At 40.5% G+C, this 12118-nt stretch overlaps 1 protein-coding gene across 1 annotated transcript in view; it reads right to left on the bottom strand.

Moving 5' to 3' along the window:
• nipa1 (NIPA magnesium transporter 1) overlaps positions 1-1897 on the bottom strand; it is an 18770-nt gene extending 16873 nt beyond the window's left edge. The window contains exon 1 of the mRNA XM_020530106.2: positions 1545-1897. Within this exon, the coding sequence (XP_020385695.1) occupies positions 1545-1671 (127 nt within the window). The 5' untranslated portion in view covers positions 1672-1897. The remainder of the gene's footprint in view (positions 1-1544) is intronic.
• Positions 1898-12118: the final 10221 nt, after the last annotated feature.

Genomic DNA, 12118 nt, shown 5'->3' on the forward strand with positions numbered 1-12118 from the left:
AGCAGAAACCCTCATAACATTAATGAAATATTGAAAAGTGCACTTGTGATGCCATGACATACAAGGCTATGGATCAAGTTCTGGAAAATGGAATTTGAATAGTTAAGTCATTGTTTTTGGTGAATGGGTTGAAGGGCCTCTTTCCTGTGCTGTAGTCCTCTAGACTATGATTAATCCAAAGGCACAAAAAGGCTGATTAACAAAGAGGTTCACAGATATTGTTCCCTTTATATTCAAGTGTAGGCACATATAGCCACAATAGAATCCAAGAGTTCTCTGTTTTTATAAATGCGGTATAGAATGTAAAATAATGATGAATTTCTTCAGTAGGCCAGAGAGCACTGGGCACCCCATTATAACAGTTTAACAGCATATGTTTACCAACATGACACTAACAAATGAGAACAGGATCAAGACGCAGGAACTTTTCCACAACAGCAAAGAAAAACAAGTAGAAATTCAATAGGTGTTTTCAAAATGATGTTAAATTGTGAATAGCAAAAAGATAACTTCCTCTGGTTACAAAATCCATACAGTATAAACAAATCATTTAAATATGTCACCAAGGGGTAGCGGAGAGTTTTAACATGGAAAGTTTTCCAATAGAAGATATTTGAGTCAAAAGACCATTGTATCTGCGAGTGAAATAAAAAAAAAAGACATATTTAAATCCGAAAACAGGGCTATGAAAAGGCAGTGGGACTGAGTCGAGATATCTCGACTGAAATGTTTGACACAGGGCTGCCTTCTGTGCCATGTACCAATATTTCATGAACTGTAACCAAGGATATAAAACCATTGTGGTTGACATTATTTTTCAAGTTAGGGAGAATAAATAACTTTAAGATTAGATCTACTTAGGTGGGATCCACAAAACATCCATTTTGGACAAAGTCATATTTTTCACTTACAAGACAATGTCATTCTTTTAATGCTTCCAATGGGAATGCAGACTAGAAAATACACTAATTTTAAATATTTTTCTGTTCTGAGAAGCAAAACATAAATCTTATTCCAGCACAAATGTTTTGGAACAAAATAATGTGTTAATCTTACATTTTTAAGTGGTGGAAACTGAGACAAAATGCAAATCAAATCTTTAATTGCTGATCCCTTACATTAAATTTTCAATTAAAACTAGAAATTACTTTCAAGTGTAGATGGCTGTTATCCAAAAGTGTACATTTAGTCCACTTTGCAAAATGGTTTATTGGCTCATTAATGGATGGGTGGGGGAAGACGCTTAGAATTCAGCTCCATCAGCACTGTTTCTGGCAGAGTTGATATTCTACAATGACCACACATCATGGGATGCGACCAGCATTTTACAATCTACGCTGCAGTTTTAGAAGGGAGTCAGGCCGTGTGGATGACTCAAAGCTTTCCAGAGGAAGCTTGTGACTCAGTAACACTTGTTCCGTGCATGCATTGACCGCTAAACATTTTCATAATACCTTTCCGGTGGCAGTGTTACATGCAAAGATTTTTGTTTTTTTTTTGCTGGGGAAGGGGAAGTTAGTGAGGTTACCCAATTGATTACAAACCTCGTCTCTCAGCTCGAAGAATGCCCTTTCTCTGCAAAACGAAAGTGGAGCCATTGACGAGGCTGGCGAGCAGGGCGATGCCGAGTCCCAGAGTAGCACTTGTAGCCTGCTCGTGCTCTGGCTCCATCCCGCGCTCACCTGGCCAGGTAACCTGCTCGCGCTCCCACCACAGCGCTTAATCAGCAACCTGCTGCACCCTGTAACCATCAATCTTTTCTTTTCCTCCTCTTAAAATAAATGCTATCAGCAGTTAATAACTCCCGTGCCTTTAATTTCTAACCGACTGAAGAGCATTTATCATTGAAGTTATTTTTCCAAGGGAAAAGTTATTAAAACATTGCTTCCGTACTCTGACCAACACACCCAGCTTCCAACACATGCGCACTGAGAGAGAAAGATACATGTACTGCTTCAAGAGGTTCCTTGCCTGAGCAGAGAGCTCCCGCTTACAGTACTAACGCTGCAATGTCAGGGATGCAAATACAAGGTTGGTACTTTATTTTTTTCACTAAAGAAGGGTCCCGACCCGAAATGTCAGCTTCCCTGCTCCTCTGATGCTGCCTGGCCTGCTGTGTTCCTCCAGCTCCACACTGTGTTATCTCAGACTCCAGCATCTGCACGTCTTACTATCTCTTGGTACTCTATATCTTTTTTTTCTATTCTGTCAGGTTAGTTGGTTCTACATTGGTTAAAAGGATTACTGGAAGCCAATTATTTCAACCCCAAGAAATCAGTCCAGACTGTCTTTGTCTTTTGCTCTGGGCACACTCGTGATCATGGAATCCCTACAGTGCAGAAAGTGGCCATTCAGCCCATCGAGTCTGCACCAGAAGAGCATCTCACCCAGACCCAGACCCCCAAGCTATCCCCATAACCCCACATTTTCCGTGGCTAGCTTACCTAGCCTGCACATCCCCGGACACTATGGGACAATTTAGCACAGCCAATCCACCTAACCTGCACATCTTTGCATTGTAGGAGGAAGCACGCACAGACACGGGGAGAAAGTTCAAACTCCGCACAGACCGTTGCCTGAGGCTGAAATCAAACCCAGGTCCTGTGAGGCAGCAATGCTAACCACTGAGTCACCGTGCCCACTCCCTGATCTGTTCCGTTTGCTCCTCTGTCTGCAGCGTAATAAACACAATTTTCCAACTCCTGTCAGTTCCAAAGGAAAGTCTTAGGAGATTTGAAATGTTAACTCTGCTTTCTCTCCACAGATGCTGCTGAGTTTCTCCAGAAATTTCTTTTATTTTGTTTTCTCCTGCATTTTTTTCGTTTTATTTTAAATCAGTCCAGAAGTTCCCTCGGACAGAATTCCAAGTTCAGCTACTTCAGAAAATCATAAATAGGAATGTTTTCTGAGGATCATTGGGTGTTCAGTTCCCTTTGCAATTCCTCAGACAATGAGTCAGTTCATTACCATACACAGCAAGATTCAATGTTGAAACTGATAGTGGCAAGTGTGTCTGGGCTGGTCCCTTGAAGCAAAAATGAACTCGTTCATGGCAAGATTCTACACTTGGAGTCTTTTTAAGTGGCAGCTGCCAAACTTTTCTGCTTGACCAGAAACTTCTCTGTTAATGCCTGCCCTGTTAGAAGGATTTACAGATTCGTTATCAACCTGTTTGGTTTCATTATGATATTCTTTCTGTAGCTATCAAATCCTGAGTTGGGACTTTTGATGTGACATGGTAAGTAACTTTAATGCTGTACAAGTAACAGGCAATAACCATCTCCAACAAGAGACATCTGAATCATCTCTTGCCATTCAATGGCATTATTATCGCTGAATGTCATACAAAGAACAAAGAACGAAGAACAAAAGCACAGGAACAGGCCGTTCACCCTCCAAGCCATATTTTGCCCTTCCATGTTAAAACTGGCTTCATGTGCAGGATCCATATCCCTCTATTCCCTTCCTATTCATGTATTTGTCCAGGTGTTTCTTGAATGCTGCTATTGTGTCCGCTTCCACCACCTGCAGCAGCATGTTCCAAGCACTCGCCACTCTTTGTGTGAAAAACGTGCCTCACACATCTCTTTTAAACTTCTATCCCACGAACACCTTGAACTTGTGTCCCCTAGTAATTGACCCCTCCACTTTGCACTGTATCAGGTTGTCCCTCAACCTCCTGTGTTCCAGTGAAAACAAACCAAGTCTATCCAACCTTTCTTCATAGCTAAAGTCCCCCATACCAGACAAAATCCTAGTAAACCTTTTCTGTACCCTCTTCTGTACATCCTTCTGGTAGTGTGGTGATCAGAACTCGACATAATATTCCAAGTGCAGCCTAACTAAAGGTCTATGAAGCTGCAGCGTAACTTGTTTATTCTTATCCTCAATGCCACTTCCAATGAAGGAAAGCATGCCGTAGGTCTTTTTTACTACCTTATCTACCTGCGCTGCCATCTTCAGTAATCTGTGGACCTGCACTCCCAGATCCCTCTACATATCAATACTGTTAATGGTTCTGCCATTCACTGTAAATTTCCATCCATACTTGACCTTCCAAAATGCATCACCTCACATTTGTTGGATTAAACTCCATCTGGCATTTTTTCTGCCCATGCCTCCAACTGATGTGGATCCTATTTAGTCCTCTGATGATCCTCCTCACTATCTGCAATTACACCAATCTTTGTATCATTCGCAAACTTATGAATTAGATCACCTACCTTTTCCTCCAAATCATTTATGTAGACCATGAGCAGTAGAGGTCCCAGCAGTGATCCCTGTGGAACACCACTAGTCAGGACCCTCCATTCTGAAAAGCATCCTTCCACCACGACCCTCTCCCTTCTATGACAAAGCCAGTTCTGTATCCATTTTGCCAGCTCACACTGATACCATGTCACTTCACCTTTTGTACTAGTCTGCTATGAGGGACCTTGTCAGAGGCTTTACTGAAATCCATATAGACCACATCAACTGCTTTTTCCTCATCAATCATCTTCGTCACCTCCTCAAAAAACTCGATCAAGTTGGTGAAGCATGACCACCCCCTATACAAAACCATGCTGTCTATTGCTAATAAGTCCATTTGCTTCTAAATGTACATAGATCTTGTGCCTGACAACTTTAATAATTTCCCTACCACTAACATGAGGCTCACGGGCCTGTAATTTCCTGGATTATCCCTGCTACCCTTCTTAAACAATAGGACAACATTGGCTACTCTCCAGTTCTTTGGGACCTACCTGTGGCTAAAGAGGATATAAAGATGTCTGTTAATGCTCCAGCAATTAATTCTCTTGTCTCCCTCAATATTCTGGGATAGATCCCATCAGTACCCAGGGACTTAGCTACCTTAATACTTTTTAGGACGCACAACACCTCTTCCTTTTTAATAGCAACTTGACTTAGAATTCGACACTCCCTTCACTGAGATCATTCTTCACCAATTCCTTCTGTTTGGTGAATACTGACACAAAGAGTTGACTTCACCTGATGAGGGAGCTGTGCTCCGAAAGCTTGTGATTTAAAATAAACCTGTTGGACTATAACCTGGTGTTGTGTGACTTCTGACTTTGTCCACCCCAGTCCAACACCGGCATCTCTTCAACAAAGTATTTGTTTAGGATCTCACCTACCTCTTCTGGCTCCACATCTCGCTTCCCTCCTTTGTCCTTGAGCGGGCTGTTTCCCTGGCTACCCTCTTGCTTATTAAATATGTATAAAAAGCTTTGGGACACTCCTTAATCCTGTTTGCTAAAGACTTTCCATGACTCCTTTTAGCCCTTCTAATTCCTTGTTTAAGTTCTTTCCTAATACCATTGTTACCCTGTGGGTCCAACAAGCACCAAGATGTAACTTGGCTGGTTGTGAGAAAGGCATTACCTTTTCGATCTTATATACATATTCAGACTGTCTGTTCCACCATTTGCTGCCCTCAAGATGGCTGTGGTACTGAAGAGATTGTTGCACATCTTCCTGCGGAATGTGCCCTTATAAAGAAGATCTGAAGAGAGTTATATACTAAATAAAAACCGAAAGAGCTGCGGATGCTGTAAATCAGGAACAAAAACAAAGTCGCTGGAAAAGCTCAGCAGGTCTGGCACCATCTGTGGAAAAAGAAGATCTGAGTTAACGTTTCGGGTCCGGTGACCCTTCCTCAGTTCTGAAGGAAGGGTCACCAGAGCGGAAATGTTACCTCAGATCTTTTCTTCACAGATGGTGCCAGACCTGCTGAGCTTTTCCAGAAACTTCTTGTTTTTGTTCCTGGAGAGAGACATAGTGGTTTCTGTCGAAGTTCATTCTGAGCAACTCCTTGATACAGTGTTCTTTGGGCTGTTTCCTGCGATGCATGCTGAGACAAACATCAACTGCACCTAGATCAACAACTTGGTGAAAGACGGCCAAAACTTATTGAACTGCCACTGCAAAGAGTTGTCCTTGATTTGGATATTGGAGACTGGCACATTCCAAGGTCCAGGGCTCCATGCTGAAGAACACACTATAGCTTAGGGCAGCACCACCAAGACACAGTGGAAAAAAGACACCATCTAAGTTCTGGACAACAAGGTGCAGGGCTGGATGAACACAGCAGGCCAAGCAGCATCATAGGAGCAGAGAGGCTGACGTTTCGGGCCTAGACCCTTCATCAGAAAAGGGGGAGGGGAAAGGGGTTCTGAAATAAATAGGGAGAGAGTGGGAGGCGGATAGAAGATGGATAGAGAAGAGGATAGGTGTAAGTCCTTCCTGCCATTATATCCTGAGGGTTTGTTAACTTATAGATCCCTTGTAGCTTGTACTGGAATGTAAATAGTTTTTTTTTATCATACTTAGTAAACAGACCCAGCGATCGGAGGCTGCATGCTGGCCCTGCAATGTTCTCGGACCCAGTGATCAAAGGCTATGAGTGGACCTTGCCTGAGCATGTTCCAAGATCTGGTTGCAGCACTGGTAACCATAGAATCAAAGGCAGTGGCAGCAGTAGTAGGCGATTAGAGGCAATAGCATCGGTGGCAGCAAGCACTCAGGCCCCTCTGAGAGTCTAGGTCGTGACTTGGCTTGGATGCCTGCAGGGAGATAAGACTTAAGTAAGACTTTAATATCTGGACCTTTTTCATTATTTTTGGCTTTGTTTCTTTTATTTTTGCTGTTTTGTTAAATTCCAGTTTTGTAATCAAGTGTATAACCAAGATGGCACCAGACAATAGTGACTTTGTACACTTTTGACTGTGCTCCTGTATTTCGATACTTGAGTACACATGACAATAAAATCTAATTCTAAATTGTAAATGTTCCAATTTTGCATTTGAATGGAGGCACCTAAAAATGAAATGCCCAACTGAGAAATGTAAAGATTTTTTATTGTATTTTCTGTAAAATCTTACATGAACTGTTTTTGTTATGTACTTGCAGATAATTTATAAATAAAGCATACTTTTGAAAAAAATTAATCACTGCAACCTACGGATGTCTTCACTTTTAGGTCATTAATTAATCATATCTTTCTCCATTATTGACATACTGATGCTGCATTTTGTACCATCTACAAAATATATGTAGTGATATATTAAGGCTTCTTAACCAGCAAGTTTTAAACCCATGTCCTTCACCACTTTAAAGGAAAAGGACACCTGGTATATGGGAATACCAACAAGTACAACATCCCATCCAAGTCACACACCATCTTGTCTTGGAAATATTTGTTGTTTCTTCACCATTGCTGAGTCAAAGCCCTGGAATCTCTGTCTCAAAGCGCTATGAATGTTTCTACACTGTAAGGATTGCAGCACATCAGAAAGGTAGCTGTCCATCACCTTCTGTGGGGAAATTAGGAAAACACAATAAATGGAAACTTTGACAGTGATTACATTAACAATTTAAGAAAAAAATTAAAGCCAGTCATGCTTACTAATTATTTTTCAAATAATTCATAATGTTGACTCTGTGCTTCCCCATTGCCTACAATGGAAAGAAATGACACATGCTGTGAATATAGTTAGATACTGTTACAAGTGTAATAAATTGGGCTGTCAATATTCAACTTTCCTCATTGGACTTCAATATCTAAGACTATCATTGACTAAAATTTATTTAAAATGGACATTGCTGACCCAAAATGGTTCTGATATCCCCTAACATACAAAACTAGTCATCCAGGAATGATCATTTTTAATCAATGGGCACTTAATCTCATTGAAGCATGAAGAAATTTGTATCTCTTGTTTTATTAATATTTGTATAATAATTTCACATATTGGAGATGGAAGGTTGCTTGTGAAGTTTTTTGTTTGCAAAATACAATGGAGCTACTTGGAATATATAAACCAGCCATATTTCAACAGTTTCGATTGGCAACAGCGAGGTTACTGGAAGCTCCTCTCTCCCTCTTTCATGTCCTTTAAACTCAGAAACTAGCTGATGAAAATCGAATTGAAACAACAGCAATAATTCACTGTCATCTCCATGACATCAGCAGTTTTGCCAGCTTTTATGAAGGAAAAAGACATCACTAAACAGTTGGGCTTAGGTTTCACTTTTACAACTCAAAAACTCTTAAAAACTTGAGAAACTGCATCTACTCCTACCTTCCTCCCTGTACCAATCGCCATTCCCTCTTTCTTTTTAAGCTCCTTATCTGTGTACTTCTATGTGATTGATTTTATTTGCGGGGGTTAGTAGGTAACAAATTTCCTCTCTCTTTCACGCTGAAAAACATTGGAACTGACCCTTCATTTTTGATCTAGTTCACAAAGTTTAATTGAAATGTGATGACTATGTGCTAAAAGATAAAAATACAAAACGTTTTCTGAAGAAGGGTCCTGACCCGAAACGTCAACTTTCCCGCTCCTCTGATGCTGCCCGGCCTGCTGTGTTCCTCCAGCTCCACACTGTGTTGTCTCTGACTCCAGCATGTGCAGTTCTTGCTATCTCCTAATACAAAATGTTTGTTGTGACCAACTGAGAGGATGTTAAACAAAAGGGAAGCCATGAATTTTCCCACATCTGGTTGTAACAAAATGATACAGTATGCACATTTGGATGAGGAGTTGAAATGTACACTCTGTACTGTATAGGGGTGAACTTACCTGGAAGTACAAAGTCAAATAGCACATGCAGCAGCAGTAATAAGAAAGTTCCATTAAAGCGTTGTTAATTTCTTTGTCAAGATTAAATCTGTGACTGTATTGTTCTTTCAGCCTGAGACAGTGACAATGAGGAGAAGGAAAAAACATAGGCATAAATACAAAGACATTTAGGATTGTGCATTTGATGGAGGTGTTAAGTCTGCAGTCCAGGGAATTGAGCCATTTGACCTGTTGGGCGTTGTCAGTACCATCAGTATGAAATGGAAAATGTGGCACAGGGAGTTTGAAGTGAATCCTGACAGCTGTGATCTGTTTCTTTAGGACAGCATGACAGTGGTGTGGAAAAAATGGCAATACACCTTATTTCTGTTCAATGAGGGTGCGTTGGTGACATAGTCTTTCAAAATATTGTTTGACAAGTGAGAAAAGGCAGGTTATAAATGTGCAAAGGACCAAGATGTGGTGATACAAAATGCCCTGTCCCAAAGGCATGTTTCAATCAGTTGAGACAGAAAGGCATAGATAAAGACTGAAAAAGCAAAGCTAAACAGAGCCTGGAAAACTGTGTAGAGGAAAGAGAGTTGAAAGTAGCTTAATTGTGATATGAGGATGTAGAGAGGGAGGATACAAATGAAATCATGCTTTCTATTAGCAGGAGCAACCATGCAAAAATTTTAGTGACTGTTGGTCAAGTTGTAGGGAGCATCACTGTAATTTCAAGCAGTGTCAGTAATATTTTTATTCTTTTGTGGGAGCTGCTGTCAAGACCATTTTTTTGTTGCCCATCCTGCCTGCCTCTGTTCTGAGTGGCTTGCCGGGCCATTTCAGAGGGAAATTAAGAGTCACCCACACTCCTATGAGTCTAGTATTGTAGACTAGACCAGGTGAGAATGGCAGATTTTAAAGGACATAAGTGAGCCAGGTTTTTACAAAAAATCAATTGTAGTCATTGTCATAGTCGCCATCACAGACACTAGCTTGACTTTGCAGATTTATCACTTGAAGTCAAATTCCAATCAGCTGCTGTGGTGCAATTTGAACCGTTGTTCCCAGATCATTAGTCTGGGCCTCTAGGTTGCTAGCCCATTAACGTTACCACAATGCAACCATCTCCCCTTTTTATCAACAGCACAATATGAGAGGAATTGAGAATCAAGTCCATACCTGGAAAATGTGTCAAAAAGCTCTATCCTATTGCATCTGAACTCCAGTTCAAACTGTTGGATGCTTCCCTGTGGATGTGCCATTGTAGTGGCAAATTCCCTCATCTGCACTGGTGTACAGAATCTAAAATATTTACAGGCAAATTAGGAAACAGGCACCTAATAAAGTAACAAATGGAAACCTGAATCTTCACAGAAAACAAATGCCATAAATGGTGTACAGAAATTGAACTTTTAAGTTTGCATCATTACCATTGGCTTCCCTTGATAATTCAAAACATTTTTGCTTATTTTACTGTGATATGCCCCGTGTTAGTTTCACACAGCTTTATGATTATGAAACAGCCAGGAAGCGTGGCTGGTAATTTTAGAAGCGTGGATGCTTTGAACAATGCTTCCTTTGCGGTAAATGTCTTAAGGATTGTTTGGTCTTGCTTAGTTCCTTCCCAGATGCTGTGCTATTTTTTTCAGTGTAATGTGGCAACATGAAAGTTACAAATCATACAATCATACAATCGGAGGTGATATAGTAAATGGAAGAATGAATAATTATGTTCTATAATGTCTATTGGAATGATGCATTATTACATTTATGAAAATTGCATCTTCTTTTGTACAATGCTTTCAATACATATCAGATGATTGTTGTTGAAACAAAATGAAACACAATTTTAGAAAAACAGCTAATTGACATTACCACCATCACAACATAAATACTGGAAATTTGTTTGTTGAAAATCTTTCTGTCAGAGCTGATATTGCAAAGTATTGCAGCTACAGTTCACTGCAACTCAAAATATTAAGAAATAGGTTGATACTGTGATTTATTGCTTGGTGAATTCTGGGGAAGTTCTGTTCAAAGGCTGCAAAAATAGTAGGAAGTCAGTCATCCCAGGTTGGTCACGCATATTTCCTAACTGCATGGGTCTATTGAACCACTATTGTGGTGCTGTGCATTGACGTCCTAGGATGCTGTCCTAAAATATTATTCTAGATTCAACGTCTTTTTAAAATTTGCTAATCACTATTAAATGTATATTAAAATAACAATATAAGAAATTTGCCTTCTACCTCTTGTTGTATTGATGCATGCTTTAATCAAACATTTCCTCCATTATAATATTGTTAATGTAGTGATTGGAACAAGGTTGGCCAGGTGGATCTCATTGGGTATGGGTTCCCTGATTGGGGCTGTTAACCTGGGCCAATCAGGGAGTCCTGGCTGACAGACGTAACCATGAGTCTCAGGGATTCTCCTCACATGGTCAGAGTCCATGTACTGTGCACCTGTAAACAAAGGGTGACTTGTTGATGGGATACCAGCCTCCATGGAGTTATTTCAGTGGTGAAGAATGAAAACAGTATGGTCCTGAAGAAAATTCACTCACAACAGTTGTCCCTGAGTTGGGGCAAACATTTCTGGCATCATGCCTTTATTTGGGAAGCTTGACTCATTCGATCCTGATGTTGAAGAATGGGTCCAATATATGGAAAGAATGTGTTATTTTTTTCTGGGCAAATGACATTGGTGCAATTGAAAACAATGAGTAATTCTTCTGACAGCTTGTGAACCTGCAGTGTTTTCAGTTATTTGGAGCCTAACTTTCCCTGAGGCACCAGATACTAAAACCATTTAAGAGTTAATGGATTTTGTTAAGGAATATTATTACCACAAGTCTCCTCTAATTCTGAGATGCTATCAGTTTTATTCGGCAGTTTGAGAACCAGGGGAATCCATATTGGGATTTTTGATGCGGTTAAGGTGACAGGCAGAGGCATGTGATTCTGGATTAACCCTGAATGAAATGCTGAGAGACCATTTGGTATGTGGGATTAATGATGTAACCATGCAAAAGCACCTACTAGCTGAATCCTGAGACAAAGTAGTCCTACCAGGCCTGACTTGAGTAAGAGAACCCCTAGAGCAGTATCCAGGAGAGTGCCTACCCCATAAAATCTACCTACATGTGGTCTGGAACAGTTGAATTGCTTAGCAACATCAAAATCAGAACCAATCAAAATAAATGTCTGGTTAAATGGTCACCCGGTTCTAATGGAGGTCGATACCAGTGCAGCTGTATCAGTGATTGCAGAACCAGTTTTTAACAAGATTCGCTCTGGACTCCAATCCATAAGTTTACACAAAAGCTAGGCCAGAATGAGAACATATACCGGTGAACCGTTACAGATTGAGGGTACAAATTCAGTTTCGGTGTGCTATGGGAAGCCATTGCTGCAGTTACCACTGATTGCAGTAAGAGGTTCGGGCTCAACCTGGATGGGGTGGAATTGGTTCAGAAAGATTCATCATCTTGATTGGCTTAACATTTTTTCAATTAGAAAATGGCTGCCTGAGTGAAATCCTAATTA

This window comes from Rhincodon typus, chromosome 6 (genome assembly GCF_021869965.1).
Source record: "Rhincodon typus isolate 14 chromosome 6, sRhiTyp1.1, whole genome shotgun sequence".
In the NCBI taxonomy this organism is placed as follows: domain Eukaryota; kingdom Metazoa; phylum Chordata; class Chondrichthyes; order Orectolobiformes; family Rhincodontidae; genus Rhincodon; species Rhincodon typus.